This window comes from Bufo bufo, chromosome 1 (assembly GCF_905171765.1).
Source record: "Bufo bufo chromosome 1, aBufBuf1.1, whole genome shotgun sequence".
Lineage (NCBI taxonomy): Eukaryota > Metazoa > Chordata > Amphibia > Anura > Bufonidae > Bufo > Bufo bufo.
Window position 1 is genome coordinate 712,492,755 of NC_053389.1, and position 20,612 is coordinate 712,513,366.

Consider the following 20,612-nt stretch of genomic DNA (forward strand, 5'->3'; position numbering starts at 1 on the left):
TGGTAGTGTCATGGTAGTGGCATGGGCATGTATGGCTGGCAAAGGAACTGGATCTCTTGTATTTATTGATGATGTGACTGCTGACAAAAGCAGCAAGATGAATTCTGAAGTGTTTCCGGCAATATTATCTGCTCATATTCAGCCAAATGCTTCAGGACTCATTGGACGGCTCTTCACACTGCAGATGGACAATGACCCAAAGCATACTGCAAAAGCAACCAAAGAGTTTTCTAAGGGAAAGAAGTGGAATGTTATGCAATGGCCAAGTCAATCACCCGACCTGAATCCGATTGAGCATGCATTTCACTTGCTGAAGACAAAACTGAAGGGAAAAATGCCCCAAGAACAAGCAGGAACTGAAGACAGTTGCAGTAGAGGCCTGGCAGAGCATCACCAGGGATGAAACCCAGCGTCTGGTGATGTCTATGCGTTCCAGACTTCAGGCTGTAATTGACTGCAAAGGATTTGCAACCAAGTATTAAAAAGTTAAAGTTTGATTTATGATTATTATTCTGTCCCATTACTTTTGGTTCCTTAACAAGTGGGAGGCACATATGCAAACTGTTGTAATTCCTACACCGTTCACCGGATTTGGATGTAAATACCATCAAATTAAAGCTGACAGTCTGCAGGTAAAGCACATCTTGTTCATTTCATTTCAAATCCATTGTGGTGGTGTATAGTCAAAAATGTTAGAATTGTGTCGATGTCCCAATATTTATGGACCTGACTGTAGCAACGGTCTTTTAAGGGAACAGTGGAAAGGGACAGGGGACATTAATGAAAGCTGTTATTATAAGGTAATTACAGATCTTTTGGCAATCATTGACAGACTAACTCTATACATGCCTAGCTCTAATAAACTAACAAATAAAATAAAAATATGACGTTATCCTTTAAGTACACATGTAATAGGTCATCCAGGTACAAATGTGCTGAGAGATGCCCTTTAACGGTTTGTTTTCATAGGGATTAAAAGTACTATATATCCAGAATGAAGCAATGGACTGAAAAGTGAAAGATTATTTTACAAGAAAAAAAAGTCTATAGCAAAAAATATCCAAGCCATTTGGTAAACCATCTACCAACCTCATGTTACAATTCTTGGGTGCTGTTTAATACAATTCAGTGATGCATTCTAGCATCTATTTCACTATTATCTGGCCACGTGCCCCAGTGAGCAGAGGACAACTATGCTACATAAGGGCTCAGTACAAAGTTTTTGGTAGCTATAACATTTATGTAACTGTCCTTCTTAACAGTTTTATGCTCAAACTCTTGGACAACTTGACTATGGTATTTCAGAATGACTGAATGTAACTTCTACATCTAACCAATAATGCAGTGAAACCTGCTCTGTCAGGTACTGCGAGGAGGATCCCACCGAACAGATCAAAGAATAACGTTTTTCTTTTTTTTTTTACATTTGCTGTAAAAAAATCTTTAATGGTAAACCAAGTCAGCATGCTTTTGAGATGTTTTTTTTATAATTGTGTATTTATTAAATAATACGGAAATGAAAATGCACATTTACAATAGAATAATGCATAATAGTACAAGGTAAAGGATGAAACACATGAAATACATCACATTCATATTGATTGAGCACTTGTATCACTCGATAATAGTCAGTGATGAAAAATGAGAGACCGAGCAGAAATATAACAATAAAGTGAACTAATAGAGACTGTGTCTATCTGTAATCAGTCCGAAGAAGGAATACTTAGCGGTGTATCCTAGACAAAAAGACATCAGGTAGTAGCAGAAGAGCCTTAAAGACCCAAAACATAGCAGTGGAATACTCCATTGTTCGGACCTCCATCACCCTAGCATACAAATCAGAGACCCGTCGCGGTTCGGGGCTTTTCCAAGCTCGGGAGATTAGACAACAAGCTGCTGTTAGTATCAATAGTAATAACTTGAGTAAGTGTTTTTTAACTTGAATGGGGACCACATTGAGCAGGAAGGACGTAGGATCAGGTCGGATTTCAACTCCAAAAATATCACTCAGGAGGGTGCCTACTCCGGTCCAGTAGGGGCATATCTTGGGGCAGATGAATTACTTTACACACTGTCGTGTGTAAAGTAATAACTTGCTGACACGACCTAAAGCTAGACTCTTCAATTGGGCCCTGGTATCAACAATTCGTCTGAGTGTGCACCGGGAGGGGTGAGCAGCCATCTTGTCTTCTAGTGTTTGCAAGCGAGACGTAAGGGTCTTGAATAAGGCAGTCGAGTCCTTCTTTAATTTTGAGCTTATTGCAATACAATGACCCCTCATGACCGCTTTATGCACTTCCCACAAAGGACGGACATCCCCTACTGATCCCTCATTTAGTTCAAAGTATGTTTTCAGATGTTCGCGGAGTTCCTCCCTAATGATAGGCTGCTTCAAGAGGGAGTCATTAAGTCTCCAGTGGCAATGGCGAACATGGCCCGACTCACTACTAATGTCCACTAGTACAGGAGCATGGTCTGACCAGGTGATTTGACCCATGTCTGCTCCTTCCAATTATCTGAGGGTCGAAATGGTACCAAAGATGTAATCAATACGGGGGTGTGAACCATGTGTGGCAGAGTAAAAGGAGAAGGACCTATCAGTGGGATAAGTGAGACGCCAGAGGTCATACAGGGAGTATTTCCGCACCAGTTTACGAAAGTCCCTGGCTAAGTGCTGCTGTGTCAAATGTATTGGTCTGCCCGGGAGGGCTAGGCGATTCATCGATTCAGAGAACACTGCATTAAAGTCCCCACCTAGGAGGACCAGGGGCTCCGAAGAGTCCACTCCCTCAACAAAAACCTTGCGGAAGATTCCGCCGAGAAAGCGGATCTTTTGTAGGAAAACAGCTAAAATAGCTCAACCAGGGCTGTGGAGGTTCAGACAGGGGTGGGGGGTCCATAACAGCAAGTGATGGAGGGCTTGGAGATCTGGCCCAGATGTGCAGTACGCCAGTCCTTCAGGGTGAGTGAATGTGAGGCCACGGGTTAATAGGCAGAACGAGGGTTGCTCTTAGTACTCACAGTTTGTAGAGGACCCTGGGCAGGCGTACAGCAGTGATAGAGATGCTGGCACATAGATCCTCTGGGGCACTCTCTGAATATAGGGACCAGGCCGGGTGGTAGGTGAGGTGCCCTGGGTGTTGGAAGTTTAGTGTGCCGGTGGCAAGATCCCTTACAGTTCGTGACGCCAGTGCCGGTAACTGTGGCACACCGATTTGTTGGAGGAATAATTGAGGTACACACGTTTATGGTGAACTAGAACTCCTCTTTACTGAACAGTTCAACTATATACAGGCTTCAGACAGTTCCATATGAAGTAGATTTGGTAACAGGCAGGCTTTACATTGATGGCAGGTAGAATCCTAGCAAGATTACTCAGAGGGAATCAACTTACAGATCAGGCTGTACTTTCTGCAGAATCCTGTCTGACTTTCTCCAAGGCCCGAATGCCTAATAGCTGGCTTTATCCTTGGGTAGGGAAACCTTCCTCTGGTATAAATCCACTTGCTGCAAATAAACTTCTGCCCTTCATCTTTCTACTTGGCTGGATACAATTAGCACTGCTCTGTACTTTGCTAGATGCAGGATAACTTCAGGAGGAAACTTCTTCTCCTGGAATCTTGCTGCATGTTAGAAGCTGGACCTCAGCTCCTGCCTGGCTGAAGTAAATCTTGGCTTCTGACTACACACACCCTTTCCCTGGACTGGACCTGTCTATATATAGTAGGGGGTTTCCTAGCTCCCTCTACAGCTTGGGAGGAGAAACTACACCCCTAACAGGCCTGGTACACAGGAAATAACATTAAAATGCACATTATAATGTAGAACAAAATACCATGACCATGTACCACAGGAGGTGGAGAACAACATGACCCAATTGACCCTTGAGTAGTGCCCCCCCTTACGTAGTGGGACACTACAGATGTCAGAAGGGAGAGGAGAGCTGCTGTCCCCTTGGTCCAGCAATGGTGGGGCTGGGGGCTGCTTATTTTGCCAGGGCTCATGCAAGGGGGTCCCAGGAAGGCTAGATGCAGGGTCCCCTGGGGTAATATCTCGTCCCCTAACAGGAGCCACAGTACCTTTACGTGATGCCGCCCCCTGAGAGGCGAGTCCATGAGCCATCATGGTGGGATCCCTCCTTCCAGCAGCAGCTGACCGAAAATCCAGGGCAGCCGATAAGAGCCCCAACTCAGAGGATCCGTGCGAGGACACACCGCCAGCGGCAATCCGATCCCTTGGAGAGCTCCAGCAGGGGTTTGTAGCGCTAGATCCCTCTCCCTGCTCAGAGCGCGGGAAGGGAGGAATGGCGGGAGGCCCTCTGTGCATTGGTGCTGCGCGGTGGAAGCGATGGACCCGGAGCGCGATTCCAGCACTGTTCAAGGGTCCTGGCAGGTGAGGGGGATCGGGGAAGGAGAGGGGTCTTCTTGAGAGCCACTTTTTCCTCCATATGAGCTGGAACAGAGGAGTCGCTGGCCAGTAAGCTGCGGTGCAGGCAGGAGCTGGTCTTTCAGGCGGCCATCTCAGTCAGCGTCCGGACACGTCCCCCATGCTTTTGAGATTTAAGTGTAACGGTCCTTATTAGAGCTAGGCATGTATACCTGAGCTAGTCTGTCAATGATTGTCAAAAGCTCTGTAATTACCTTATAATAACAGCTTTCATTAATGTCCTCTGTCCCTTTCCACTGTTCCCTTAAAAGACCGTTGCTATGGCTTTTCTGTTCTCCCTTTAGTCTAAGCCGAAGACTGAGGGGCGGTCCTCCACACCGCATGCCTGCATTAGGCTTCAGAGTGAGGAGGCGTGTCTCTCGGTACTTCAATATGATTGGCTGGCAGGGAGCTGCTGGCTACAGCAAGTGTGTATGTGTAGTGAGGGAAAGCAGTTTTGGCCTCAGAGAACTGGCAGAGAAGTCATCTTGAGAAGATCCTCATATTGTAGGGTTCAAAACAGCCGTAACTGAGGGAAAAACTCAAGGAAAAACAGTGGTATGTGAAGAAACTAAAGATTGCTATATGCATAATACTGCATCGGCAGTAACATTTTTTTTTTTAATGAAAACATGACAGTTACACTTTAAAGGCACAGATTAGTTAATTGTTGGCCGAACCTCCTTTTCAGAGTGTTAAGCCGACAGTCTAACATGTATGGGGAGCGAAGGATCAGGAAAAGTGAATATTTTTGCCCAACCCTTTTGTTGCCCCAAGAGATAATCCGCCAGAGGTGCATGATAGTGGCTTTCTCCTCTCTCTACAATGACAACACACACGGTCAAACTGGTTGAGCAAGTACATGAGGGAGTCAGGACTGATTGCTGTAGGCCAAAATGTGAACGGTCATCTTTACTCTTATAGGTGTGTGCGCACATAAAGCCTGGAAGGAGGCAACGTCCCCAACTCCTTACTTCTGGACATAGGATGCCTCAACAATGGACAAAGATCACCAAGAACGAAAAATTAACTGACTGGTGGCAAAGTGCACATTAATTTACATTTTTTTTGTGTGTGGTTTGGAATATTCTACAGAATACTGATCACAACTAAAGAAAAAACAAAGGCTGCTAAACATAGAACTTGAAGCAATAGCGATGCTCATCATTAGGCCAATATCATATGAGCGTATTCATTGTGAGAAATACGCTCCATGTCTCAGAGGTAGTTTCTGTCCGGAATGCTGCTTCCTATTGATTTATAATGCTGTGTGTTCCTGCCTGACCTCACCTCTAATGATTTGTACTGATGGCACTATGTGAGTACAGTTCATTAGAGTTGAGGTGGGGCAGAAACACATAGAATTATAAATCATAATGGGGGAAGCATTTAGAATGGGAAATATTTTTGACACACATGGGAAGATTTATTGAACTGGTGTAAAGTAGAACTGGCTTACTTGCCCATAGCAGCCAATCGGCTTCCACCTTTCATTTCTCACAGCTCCATTGAAAAATGAAAAGGTGGAATATGTTTCTCTGAGCAACCAAGCCAGTTCTACTTTACACCAGTTTGATAAATCTCCCCCACAGTGTGTATTTCTTACACTGGATACCCTCATGTGAATTTGGTCTTACAACAAAAAGGTAATGAAACCATATGTTACTACAAATCCATGCATCGTAACTGCAATCACCAAATTAGAATTTTTTATTTTTTTTTAAAGGCTGCAAAATGTGTTAAAATTCAATAGTACGACCTTGTAAATCATGATCAGTACATGAAAGGGAACATATTTCCTTTAAAGGGAATGTGTTATCAGAATTAAATGAATCAAATATTACTGCTTAGCTCACGATTTTATGTTAAACAGGTTTTTTTTAATTTTTGGAGGTTTTTTTTCTTCTAATTTTCCATGTCATCTTCTATAATTAAAAAAAAAAAATTGCACGATTAGAATGACAAATATAACTTTGTATAGTTAACAGGATCCACCATTCACAATAGGTGATATCACAGCTCCTGTCCTCTGCACAGGTCAGATCATGCCTAGAAAACGCTCCCAAAAAAGTCATTGGTGTCCAAACTTCCCTTCTCAGACATGTTTGCCAACTTTAAACATTTATCCAAACTTAATGACCAGCAATTTCTGAAGCTTCAACAATGCAGCAGATATCTGCTGGAGGCAGTGCTGAGAGTTCTCTGCTGGCGGAGCGGCAGAGTGGGCTACTCAGTTTAGTTAGAAGATTTAAAAAAACAAATCAAGACCATGTCATCGAACAGTAACAGAAGCTATGGTAAGGCTACATTCAAAGGACGGTCATTACAAATGAAGACACTGTCAGTTTTATATTGCTATTCTGCATCCGTGTATGCATCCCATTTTCTGGCTGTTCGTATGTTTTTGGTGGCCGTTAAAAACAGCCATGAAAAATGGATGAATGTCATTTTTTATTGTAACATCCCAACCTCTGCAGTGCTGTCAGTATACTATGCACCCCCACAGTGCCTCCAGTATAATAGTCACCATATTGCCTCCAGTATCTATAATGGCCCCCTGTACTGCCCCCAGTGTTTATAATGTCCCCCATTGAGGCCCCAGTATCTATCACCACAATGCCTCTGTATATAAAATGCTCCCTCTATAGTGCCCTCCAGTATGAAATGTTGCCCCCAACAGTTCCCTCCAGTATATATATTGCCCCCAATATAGTGTCCTCCAGTATAAATGTTGCCCCCAATAGTGACCTTCATTCTCTGCTGGGTCTAGAAAAAAAAACTAAAAAAAACTCACCGTATCTACTTGAACACAAGGTCATGTCATGTGCCAAGCTTGGTGAGGTCATGGCGCTGGCAGAGTACGGTCCTGCTCCCTCCAGTGCAGAGCGAGTGTTCCCTCACATTCAATTGGATAAAGTTTTTTGTTTTTTTTTACCTGCCATTAGACAGGTATACTCCAGTCTATACAGCCAGTGATGGCCAGTTCGCAGTGTTAGCCAGCGAACACATGCGGGCTGCCATCTTAACTCACAAGTCCGGTGATGCACAGGTAAGCCCTTACCTGTGCCTGTGCCTGTGCCGCGAGCCGGTCTGAAACAAATGCGGTCACCAGGAGCAGGCACTACTGAGAACAGCCGCCGGGGGCCTTCACCGAGGTGTTCTCGGAACTGCCTGCCCCCGGTGATCGCATTTGTTTCAGACCGGCTCGCGGCACAGGTAAGGGCTTATCTGTGCACCGCCGGACTTGTGAGTTAAGATGGCAGCGAACTGGCCATCACTGTATACAGCCATTAAAAATAGGCCCACTGATTTCATGCCCTATTGTTTGACTGACGCTATTCACTGACCATTAAAAAAAAAAAAAACGCCATGGGAATCGCCCCATAGACTTCTCTTGGTTCGGAAAACAGCATTTTTCCCATTTGTGTAAATGTACTCTAACATTAATAGACAACGCATTGTAGTATTGTTTCTGTTGAGCAACTGTAGTATAGTTTTGTAGACTTGGAGTTATTTTTTTTGTTTATTAACCTCTTGGACTAGCAGGAAACATTGATAAGTGGCATATTAAAATAACGGACTTGAGATGTACCTGGGTAACATACAGAATAAAAAATTTCAGGTTTTTATTTAACATTTTTATTAAACATTTTAAGAAAATCAAAAAAACACTGTGACGAAAAGAATTTGAATATTAAAATAAAACCCAATAATTTAAAACAGCGTCCATAGCGCTCCCACCCAAAATAACAAAACTGTACGAGAAAATGAGACCTGAAGATCCAGAGCTCGGTTTGGAGAACTTCTATCTTCTATTTGGTACAGACATCAGCGCCTTGTATCCATTGCATTGCCCCCTTTCATGAGGGGAGAGGATGACATATAAGGCACGGAGAAACCTCCAATTATTAAAAAATAAAAAAAATTAAAACATTCTGATCATTTGATTCTAAAATACATTCCTACATGGTAGTGGATACCTGATGATACCACGGTGATGGTCGAAACAATACAGTGGAAAAAGACTAAAAATAAGGAGTGTCCACTCAAAATAGAGGTAAGGCACGTTGTATAACATTTCTAATGTTTCAAGGGACAAGATGAGACATTGGGAATGTGCAAGCATTTGGTCAACTTATCACACATTAGTAGCTGCGGAGGTGGCAAGATTCCAGTATTAACATTAAGGACACATCATGAGGTTGTCATGGCAGAAGGATTGTGCAGACAATTTCGGGTCTGTACGTCCAGATCCTGCAGAGTACCGTGGCCCTTCTACAACCGGCACAAAAGAGAAATACTGCTATGGCTTTTTCAACAAACTAGGACAAGACATTTAAAAAAAAAATAAAACTACAGACCTGGAGTCAATGGTTTAGAAAAAAATTCCCAGTATTGCATATTTCTAAATATTTGGTGTACATTTTTATAGAAATAAAAAAATTCTAAACTTGCACCCAAGCTGGTATTTAGATCCTAACTTATTAAGGTCAGGTTCACATCTCATGTTTTATAAATCCGGTCTGTTCCGGCAGAGGAAAAGACTAATGGAGTTACCGTATCCGACATAGCCGCATTCGCTATACTGGGATCCGGTGGGATTCTGGCATAAATGCAGTGGTATTTCTGCAGCAGAGAGCCAGGATTTATGCTAGAAAACCTGCCAGATCCCATTATAGTGAATAGGAATCCAGTGGTGCCTGGCTTTGCCAATATTGTCATTTTGTTAGTTTGGTCCCCTAAATCCAGACTACTGGATTTAAAAGAAAAGAGATGTGGACGAGGCCTAAAAAAAAAGTATTAAAAATGAGAATGCCTGGTTTCAAACATAATTTTTTATGGCGGCTCAGTGGTTAGCACTGGTGTCCTAGATTCTAATCTGACCACAAGACGACATCTGCATTGATTTTGTAGGTTCTTCCCGTGTTTGCTTAGCTCCATTGGAGACAGCATGTGATGATAACGTCTATAGAGCTGTGGAATATGTCAGCGCTATATAAGTGAGTAAAATAAAAAATAAAAAAAAGATCTCTCTCCAGCCACAATCCTTACATTTAAACTATATGGATTTGTATTTGCTCCTATGCTAAAGGTATCAGGTACAAAACAAACAGATCTGTAGTGACGCAGACCATACAATCGCCAAGGTACAGGGCAGGGTCTCCTATTCATACTGCTTGCATTACAATCTGGAGGAATCTAGAAAAACTAGGGCTCATGGAATGTAAGTGTACACGGATTGGAGTGGAAAACTGTTCAAGCTGTCGTATTGCAATGGTTGAAAGGCAAATACTGATCACATTTCATCATGTCCAAAACGCTCATTCACAAACAACTCTTAAAAAAACATTTTAACAAAACCATATTGCCTTAACTATAAAAAAAAAAAAAAATTGAAAAAATAAATTAGATGGCTATGAAAAGGTGAAAAGGTTCATTTCGTGCCAGCCATGCTGGCTTATTAGGCTGTCCTCACAGAGTCATTTGTGTGAATGGTTTTACCAAACATAGGGTCATTTTTCTCAAGCCAGAGTTCTGCAAGCCGCTGGGTAGAACCATAAGTTGATGCTTTGGATCCCAAACACATTTTGTACTGTTTGGGATCAAGATTGGGGTCACAAAACACAGGATGGTGTACGTGGACAACTCCCACCTCCTGACTTCTAAATGTCTTTAGGCCTGCTTGCACCACCTTATTAAACAGGTCCACATCCTCCAAACCCCATCCCTGAATAGAAACATCAAATCCTCCAGCATGAATGAGGTCTCCTTTATGGACACAAGTAATGCCAAAGCCATAGTTCCTCCAGAAACCTGTTTTCTGTGTAAACGCATAATGGTTGTCACTGGGAACCTTCCCAGCGTAGACAATCTTAGGGTCATATTGGCTGAAGATGATGGGAAAATAGATTTGTTGGCCTAGGATAGTGTTGGCCCTACAGCGCTGAAGGAACTCTGTGGTGAATACCAAATCAACATCACAAAAGAGGAGCAAAGAGTCATTGCTAAATTGAGAAGATCCAACTTCGAGGGCCAAGGCTCTGGAGAACTCCCCAGTAACAGATAAGATCTGCATATCGGCCTTTGGATACTTAACCCGATAATCTCTCATGAGATCAACTTGTTTTTCCTTGTCGGGGTTGGCATCAGACTTGAAAAGCAAAATGACCAGCTTCACATTTTGGTTGGGAATGAGGCAAGTCTTTTCAAAGTTGGCCATAAACCTACTGAACATTTCATAGCGACCGGACAATGGTACCAGAATGTTGACCTTCTTATCTTTGGGTTCTTTGTGTTCAGCCTTGGATGAGGTGAGCTGGAATGGGACTAACATTTTAAGAGAATTCGAAAGAAATGACAATGAACCTGAATCTTGGTTTATTTTATTAGCCAGCTCTTTAGCATCAATCTCGTCGTGCTCCATGAACTGAATTTTGCTGAATGTCTGTTGGAGGTAGGCATGTCTCCTCACAGGTACTGTCATTTTCTTGCCCTTGTGCTTTTTGTACAGTAGGAGCAAATCCAAAACGTACTCTGCCCCATACAAAGGATTGAGTCTGCGGTACCCGTACTGAATCTCTTTAAAGTCAATAATACGACCACGGGTCTTGGCATTTGCATTGATCATTTCCATAACTTGCATCACTAGATCATCAAGAGCTTCCTTCTGTGAAGCGTCCATCCCACGCCTAGGAGGTTGTCCATCTGCGGCAGAATACAGATACTTGCCAGTGAGAAACTCCCACTCCAGGATCTCTTCCCTCTGGCGTGGCTGGTATCGCATAAAAGAGGGAGCCATTCCCAGCTGTAAGTCATCCTTGTGAACTTCTGTGTTGCTGTATCGGCTCATGAGAACAATTTCCCGGTGGAGCTGGATGGTGCGATAACGTAGCTCTGCAATCTTACGGCTCAGCATGTAGCTGTGTAGACGATACTGGTAGGGGGGATTCTTATTGGGGTGCAGGGTGATGGCTCTATGAATCTTGCTGTTACGAAGGTCCCGGATATATCCCTTTTTGTTTTGTTCATAATTCTCATAAAATAATTGCTGCATCTGGGGAAGAAACAGAAAAACGTCTTAGGTTTCCAGTGCTTTATATCTGACATTATGTTCACATGGCTGCACATGCATGGTAAAACAACCAAAACCATAATCTAACAACATAAGGCTCACTATAAATGCACACACAAAGCCTTGGCTTATCACGTTCCTTTAACGTCAGATTTCTTTAAAAAAAAAAAAAAAGTTTTAATGAGAATGCAAGGAATTTGGAAATTTCTTAGAAAAAAAGAAAGAAAAAAAAAACACGCCAAAAGGGATTCATTAAGAGCATAGTAAAGTGCAGCTATAGTACATAGGGACAGTAAAATGGATGGGGGGTAAATTCTTGAGTCAGAGAAACAAGACAAGAATGTGAGTGCAGATCACACAGCTCAATAACCATGAAATAGTGTCATGTACTGACAACCAGCATTTATCAATCTCAGAAAGATGCTTTCAAGTGGAGACAGTAGAGCACACTACAGTATATGCTATACTGGTGTGTGTGTGTGTGTGTGTGTGTATATATATATATATATATATATATATATATATATATATCTCTCTATCTATCTATCTCCACATACATACATACACACACACACACACTAAATGAGAACTGGCCAGATTATTCAGATTTTTGCCTAGGTCTTGCTGTGCCATACTGTCATAAATTAATACCATAATAGTACAGCTATGGTCAGATGATCGATCCTCCAGCGATTTCATCGATAGCTCTGCAAAGTTACGCTACAGATATAAGGCTACTGTGTTTTTGTTGGATCCGGCAGGGATCAGCAAAAACACTTACGTTAGGGTAATACAAGCGTCTGCATCTGTTCTGAACGGATCCGGTTGGATTATCTCTAAAATAGCCATGAAGGATCCAGCACTAAAACCATTGAAAGTCAATGGGCACTGGATTGGTTTTCTTTTGTGTCCAAGAAAACGGATCAATCTTGCTCCGCATCCCATTTCTGTCCGGCATGGGAATGCATTCTGGTGCAATCCGTTCCGTAAAAGGGGTATTCTCATCTTCCCTTTTCATACTTGCCTTCCTTGAGCGCGACGTTCACTTCCTGGATTCTTCTCCCGGCCGGGCCGCACTTAAGCAGAAGACTGAAGATTTTCTCCCGGCCGGGCAATGTCCTAAACGCGCAGGCCGCCGCGCATGCGCCATGGTGACTTATTCCTGGCCTGTATAGTACAGAGTCGGCGTTCGCGGCTCTGTACTATACTGGCCAGGAAGAAGTCATAATGGCGCATGTGCGGCGGCCTGCGCGTTCAGGACATTGCCCGGCCGGGAGAGAATCTTCAGTGCAAGCGCGGCCCGGCGGGATTCGACAGGAGAGGTGGCCGTAACCAGGGGAGACCAAAGACAACATCAGGTAAGAGGGGACTTATTTTATAAAAAAAAGGGTGGGGATTGGGTAATAAAATGTATTTAGAAAAATGATCACAGATTTAATAGTGATCATTAAGATGAGAATACCCCTTTAAGTTCAGTTTTGGGGACAAAACTGAAGCATTTCCTCCGATTTTGGGATCCTATGACTGAAAAGGAAAACGCAGATGTGAAAGTAGCCTAAGATTTTACACGGAAATGTGCATTAGGCTACTTTCACACTAACGGCAGGACGCTAGTGCGAAAGTAGCCTTAGATTTCATCTCCCCAACCTTTGCCCTCTAAAATATTAACCCAGTATTAAAATAACCAGGCAGACACATTAGATTAATGTGGATCAAACTTGCGGACTGGCCATCCATCTAATGTATATGGGGACTTCCCGACTATTCCCAATGGCAGAGGAGAGGAGGATAAGGCTGTTGGAGTCCAACATGTCCGGCCCTTTCGTTCTCATGGAAGATAAGCCACTATAAAAGCTACATGTAAATGCAGCTGAACAAGTTGGCGATGGTTGGGAATGAACAGTTTGTTCCCAATCAGTAAGCATCGGGATCTTAACTCGGGGGAACTAAATAAAGATGGGAAGTGCTATGGTCCAAAGGTGGAAAATGATGTATCGCAAGTTTAACTTGGTTGCAAGTCTTGGAGTTTGTAATAATAGGAGATGTCTGTAATCATCAAGGTGTACGTGCCACCAAATAAAAAAAGTCATGGAAGAAGACATCCTCCATGTATTTCTTACTGCGCACTTCACCGACAAAGGACACCAAGCCTTTCCCAGTCCTGTTTAGTGTTTACCCAAGGCCTGCAAACGCCTTCAACGCTGTAAAGCCCCCTCATCCAGTAGAGCAGGAATGTTTGTGGTACGGCTGTTGTGGACTCCTCTGGCCGCTTTCCAAAATTTCAACTGAAGAGTGTGTGTAGTGTTGTGGACTTTTAATGAAGACACATTTCTGCCAAATAGAGCAGAACACACTGGGTAAAACGGGCTAAAAAGAAGGCCCCGTTTTATAGAGAACTTGGCCTCCAGCCTGCAGAGCGTCCCAGAGGATTTCACCACAGTCAGAGATTGTACTGCACATTCGGGCTCCAATGTAGCATATTTCACAAACAAGGCCCTGTGTATAATGAGTTATCAATGGATAAGTGCGAGCAATGTGTGCTACCTTATTAAAAAGGACGGGTTCACACTCATCACTGCCCGGAGATGGACATCCACATCCAGAGCCCAACACAGCAATACACTCAGAGAACTCTGATAACCCCAGATGATCCGAGAATTGTTGTGTTTGGAGTCATTGATGCAACATTATCACTATACATGATGCCATATGGCGCTCTATTTTAATGTAGGAAGGGGTTGCGCACTGTGTCATGGATACCCGGAAGTCTGAGAGTAAGCAGTTATTTTGTCTGGCTGGGGGGCACAAATGAAAAATTACACATCACCATAAAAATTTTATGACAAACATACCGTATAATTACAAAGCCACATAAATAAAGGCACAGCCCAGAACAATACAAGTGGAAACCCATCCAGCCCTGACAATCATTAATGGTTGACCTGTGCAAAAACAAGTCAGTAAGTCTTCGTAATAAGGGCCGTGTTCTCATGAGCGTCAGCCAGCAGATTTGTGAGCAATGACCGGCATGGGGCACCTGCAAACGTCTGCCAAATACAACAGCAGAACCTGCGCGCCTGGTATAACATAGGAGACTACTGTAGCGCTATGTGTTTGACAACCGACAATGGCTCATTATGTCCTGAAGCAGGTCATTCTAGTTAACAGATCTGACAGCAAACGTATATCAAAATTACAGGATTCACAGCTTCTGTATCTAGTCAATCTAAGTATAAAAGTACACTACATTCTTCAATAAGCACCTTAAAGGGCTTGTCTGGGAATGGCCGCCAGCAACCTGTTCTAGAATGTGAGCAGGATCGAATGCCTCCAGTTACAGAGCTGCCTAGAGGGGCGAGGGGGTCGGGGCCTCCCACACACTACGCTCTGGCTCTAGCATATTCTACATATTTGTAAATGTTCCTGTCAGGCTGCTCAGCCATGATGGCATACACTAGGCAGGATTACATCATTACCATATATGGTAGAGCAGTGTAGTGAGGCCCGCCCACTCACCCGCCTGGGCAGCTCTGCAGGTGGTGGCAAGTTGGACTAACAGATTCCAACAGCCCTGCTGATTGGACAAATCGATTCTGAAGAATCACTTCGCTCATCTTTAGACTGGCAACCAGGCCTGCTCACGGTCTAGGACAGGTTGCTTGCAGCAATTTAAAATCGTTCCCAAAGAACCACCTCCAAACAAAATGTGCTATTGAGGTGACACATGGACGTTGGATGTGGGTGCTAAAATACCCCAACAGAAGTGATGGACACTACTAGAGGCCTTAGAAACCAGTTACACCATCACCTGAAGAGACATTTTTATTTTTTGCTTTGACTAGGTCAAGAAGTTTTCTACCAAGATGAAACATCCCAAATCTACAGACAAATTTTATGGCATTTGTCACGTCTTGCCTCAACTATTGCACCAAAGACACTGCTCTACAATTGGCCATACAAACAGCTGCCGGCAGAATGCTCGTTCCGCCAACAGCTCTCTCCCGACTACCCCATCTTCACGTATATGTACTCTGAATGGGGAGAAGAGAGAAGGCTGCTGCCAGACACCTCTGGGAACAGCTCATCTACTCAATGAGAACAAAAACATCAGGCATACTGAAACCCATCTGCACAATCTATCTCTTCTTCCCAAAACACATTCCACTGGTCGGCCAGTCCTGATAAAATTAGATTGACGTCAACCGAACATGCCAAAGTGCATAAGCCATCTGAAAATCTGCACCTATATGTGTAAAGTTGTACAAACCCTGACAAGCAATCGCTGATCTACCTTAAGTCTCAATTCACATGGCTTGGGAATTACCACTCTGAAGACCAGGAAATGGCTGCCCCCACAATGATTTTCTGGGAAGAAGCAGACATTTTTCTAATCCTGAACAGCAGATTTCACCCATGTCATAAATGTCACCTCAAAACACAAGACAAATATCTCAGCAAAAGAAATAAAAAATTCAAAAAGGCAATAAATAGAAAGGACTGGCTGGCTTCACAGGAAATGCGCTGCTGCAATGTGGCCGATGCCAGGGAAAAACTCAACGGAGAGGAAACCGATGATGTGGCACCAAAGAAAAAAAGAAGTCACCAACTCACTGGATCTTTGTATAAAGAGCCCGCTCTTAAACGCCTGTAATAAGCATCTAAATACACATAATTAAGGAGAACAAAGTTTCACTTTCTAACAGCAGAACAGCACATATGCACATTTTTGTGCCCATCGACAAGGCAAGGAAAGGCAGACAACCACTTGAGGCTGGGCAGCTGTAGATAAAAGAAGGTTTGCAGGCATTTATGTGGCAGTGACTGTTCTGAGGTTTACTGGAGTCCATGTTTAACCACGTCTATTACTGGCGCCCAAGCAGCCCATACGTACCGCCCTGACTAATCTCATACCAGCTCCATGAGCTGCAATGAATGTGATGGCCATCTCTGCTCATAGCCCTGAACCATGGGGTGGATTCGGCAGACATGATCTGACCGCTCTATAGGTACACCTGTACATTAGGAATCCTGCAGGTTACATAAAATGTTATAAAAAGGTTACAATGTACATTTCTCACAGGTGTAACAAGGAAGAAAGAATGTAAAGGGCTCTGCTGCAATTAGCTGCGATATGTGGTGGAACCTGTAGTACCAGCAACGGAGGAGAAAAGCTCTGCACGACCATGCAGCCTTGTGGCAGGTTCTCCACAACAGGAACCCGTCTCCACTGTGGCTAGTAGACCTATTAATACCCCAATATGTATTCTGTGCCATTTCTGGAAACTGGGAGTGGCGATTGTACAATATGGTGTGGCTGACTCAATGGGCAGTTAATCACGTATGCCCTAAAGGCCAAAAAGCCCTATTTTGTTATACCATAAAAAAATTTTTTTTGTTAATGCTCTATTTAAATGATATTCCCAAAAATGAAGAAAGGGAAAAATAAATAATTCCAGAAATGTTTAAAAACTGCTGGTTACAGGGATTTATGTTGTTTGGTTTGTGGTTGAGATAGTCAGATGCTGTTGCCAATATTGGCCTTGTTTGTATCAGGTTGTAACTCAGTCTTGTGTTTGGACCAAAAAAATATTATATATCAGGTGTACAGAATAGATTTAGAAGTTGGGCAGTTATTGGTACTATCCGCACCCACTATCCACGCATTGCTTGCAGATATTAGCTTAAAGAGGACCTTTCATCGGTCCAAACATTGTAAGATAATTATCAGGCTACATAGAGCGGCGCCCAGGGATCTCACTGCACTTACTATTATCCCTGGGCGCCACTCCGTTCTCCCGCTATGTCCCCCGGTATTTTCGCTGACTTGGTTATACTGGGAGGAGTCTGCCCTGTTTCTCCCTGGGCGTTCCTTCTCCCTGGCTGTAACGCTGTCCAATCGCAACTGAATCTTAATGGTAGTCTTACCCCGAGTTTTATGTTGACAAGGAGTACTCGTCACGGTTGCCCACTCTCCCAGTTACTGTTCGATATCTATATTGAGTCTTTGGCAGTTCAGGGTTAGGCAAGATACAGGGATTGAGGGGTTTGGAGTATTGCAATTAGAGGATCCGATTTCGCTATATGTGGATGATGTCCTATTTTTTATAGATCGTACTAATATAATTCTACCAAGAATTATTCGTATAGTCAACTCTTTCGGGGAAGTTTCAGGCCTGGACATTAATTGGTCAAAGATCACTCTTATGCTATTGGACAATTTTGAGTATCGGAGCGAGGGCCCCTTGACGATGTAAAAGGTGGTTGATTCATTTGAATATCTTGGTATGTCGATATTACCTTGGGTTGAAGACTTTATTCAGCTTAATTTGACTCCACTGATAACTAAACTAAGATCAAAAATTACGATATGGCTTAGATTACCTTTGACTAGAGCTGATAGAATTGCTTTGGTTAAGGCCTCATGCACACGGCCGTTGTTTGGGTCCGGATCCGAGCCACCGTTTTGGCGGCTCGGATGCGGACCTATTTACTTCAATGGGGCCGCAAAAGATGCGGGCAGCACTCCTTGTGCTGTCCGCATCCGTTGCTCCGTTCCGTGGCCCAGCAAAAAAAATAGAACATGTCCTATTCTTGTCCGTTTTGCGGATAAGAATAGGCATTTCTAAAATGGGCCGCCTGTTACATAAACTGCGGAAGGCACAAGGGCGGCTTCCGTTTTTTGCGGATCCACGGTTTGGGGACGCAAAAAACGGAACAGTCATGTGCATGAGGCTTAAGATGGTGATTTTACCCCAACTTCTCTATATTCTTAGGAATTCTCCGATTTGGATTGCGGGTAAGTTCTTTAAACTCATTGAGAGGCTGATTAATGATCTTCTCTGGGGAAGAAAACGAGTGAAGAAAGTGAATGTTTTACAGGTGGTGAGTAACGGTGAGATACTTCCTTTTTCTGATTTAGTACACACGGGTAATTTAGGTGATTTAAGTTGGTTTAGGTATTTTCTGATTCGTTCAGCACTATCTAGTGCAAAAAAAGCCCCCTTCTTCACATCTGAATGCTCTGATAGGGAGCCCAGGCCAGAACGGCAAGATGTCTCAATTATATCAATTATTAGTTAGGTCACTATTTAATAAGGTCGCTTCCCCAGGTCAGAAGGCTTGGGGAATTGACTGTCCAAGGGTCACGTCACAGGAATGGGGAAATATATATGCTTATTTAAGATTAGTTTCGCATAATGCGAATTAGATTTTGGTACAGTTTAATATTTTAAATAGAGTGTATTAGGGCTGCAGTAAACGATTATTTTAGTAATCGAGTATTCTACCGATTATTTTTTTACGATTAATCGAATAAGAAAAAATTAATTAATAGACTGTTTTCCTTTATAAAAACTCATCAGTCAAAAACTGCCATCAGTCCCCAACACCCTTCGTTCCCCACTGTGTGATCAGCCCAAGTGCATCAGTTTCCCCCAGTGCCATCAGCTCCGTTCCCACCCAAGTGCCATCAGCTCCGTTCCCCCAGTGCCATCAGCTCCGTTCCCACCCCAGTGCCATCAGCTCCGTTCCCACCCCAGTGCCATCAGCTCCGTTCCCACCCCAGTGCCATCAGCTCCGTTCCCACCCCAGTGCCGTTAGCTTTCCCCCACCCCAGTGCTATCAGCTCCACTTCCCCAGTGCCTTCAGATCTCCGCACCCAGTGCCATCAGCTCTCCCCCCACCCCAATGCCTTCAGCTTTGTGCATTGATCCAAGGGAGAAATTCCAGGTAGCTGGGCAGCAAATCTATAGCTTGCAGGGTGCATAGTACTACATGTCCCAGCAAGCTGACATGTTCTAATACAGACGGGGCATGCTGCCACTTGTAGTTCTACACTCAGACTGCTGCCTCTGCTCTATAGGGATGTTAGTGGTAACTAAAGGAGTAGGTGTAATGGAGGTAACAAGACACAGAAGGGCTCAGACGACCACTTGGATGGATTACTTACACAAGTCCAACGGCCTGCTCTATCTATAACGCCGCCGCCATGATCCCAGAGTGCTCGCTGCCATGACAACCATGATCTGCCAGCGCAGGACGCAATACAGGCCACGTGACGATTCTTCTACCAATAGGGAAGGGCTATGGACGGTGTGACGTTTCAGAAGGAATACGGACATTTTGGATACGGGCAGTCCTTTCACTACTGTAGTGTAGTACAAGTCACGTGAGGTTACTTTACCGGCATGGAAGGGGAAGAGACTTATCCCAATGTAAGTCTAAGTAGGGAAAACTAAAGGGAGAGGAAGGTGGTGGAGCTACTAATTTGGTGGAAAGTGATGAAGTGACCGAGAACAAGAGGAAAAGAGAACAGTGAATGAGGGAGGAGGGGGCTCCGGGAGCATTCTCTGAGCGCAGTGTGGGCCGGCGGGAGACCAGGGAGCGGGAGTAATAAGCAAGCGCTTCACTCCTGCTCCGTGGTCACGTGACACAAACGAATCCTCGATGCAAAAAATTTGCATCGAGGATTTTTTGGTGTCGAATTACTCAATTTAATCGAGTATTCGTTTCAGCCCTAGAGTGTATATCACGCCGATTTGGCTTAATAAATGTGGATTAAGAGAAACTTAAAAGTGCCCACGGTGTGATGAGCAGCGGGCTGATCTCTTGCCCATGTTTTGGTTGTGTCAGGGTCTTAAAGCTTACTGGGACTCAGTTCAGAATTTTATCACCCAAAAATTGAGGGTAGCATTTCCGACTAGACCTGAATGTTGGATATTGAGTGACTTAACCAAGGTAAACTGCCATAAGGATAAAAAGATTATTTTTATTAGAATGGTTTCTAGCCAGACTGTTGATTGAGTTTGGTTGCATTTGGTTAATAAAGTTAAGAGATATGAGAATGTTTTATATAAAGAAAGGAACTCTAAGGAAAAATGGTTCAAGATATGGGGAGGTTGGAAGTGGTAGTTTTTTTCTAGGTCCCCCCCCCCCCCCCCCCCCAAGTATTACTTTACTGAGAGAGTAGTGGATGCATGGAATAGCCTTCCTGCAGAAGTGGTAGCTGCAGTTTAAGCATGCACGGGATAGGCATAAGGCCATCCTTCATATAAGATAGGGCCAGGGGCTATCCATAGTATTCAGATATATTGGGCAGACTAAATGGGCCGAATGG

General features: G+C 43.6%; 1 protein-coding gene across 1 annotated transcript in view; it reads right to left on the reverse strand.

Annotated features, from left to right (window-relative positions):
* Nucleotides 1-8,367: 8,367 nt before the first annotated feature.
* Nucleotides 8,368-20,612, reverse strand: part of CHSY1 (chondroitin sulfate synthase 1) — a 59,125-nt gene continuing 46,880 nt past the window's right edge. Inside the window, exon 3 of the mRNA XM_040414254.1 lies at nt 8,368-11,479. Coding sequence (XP_040270188.1) covers nt 9,887-11,479 — 1,593 coding nt within the window. The 3' untranslated portion in view covers nt 8,368-9,886. The remainder of the gene's footprint in view (nt 11,480-20,612) is intronic.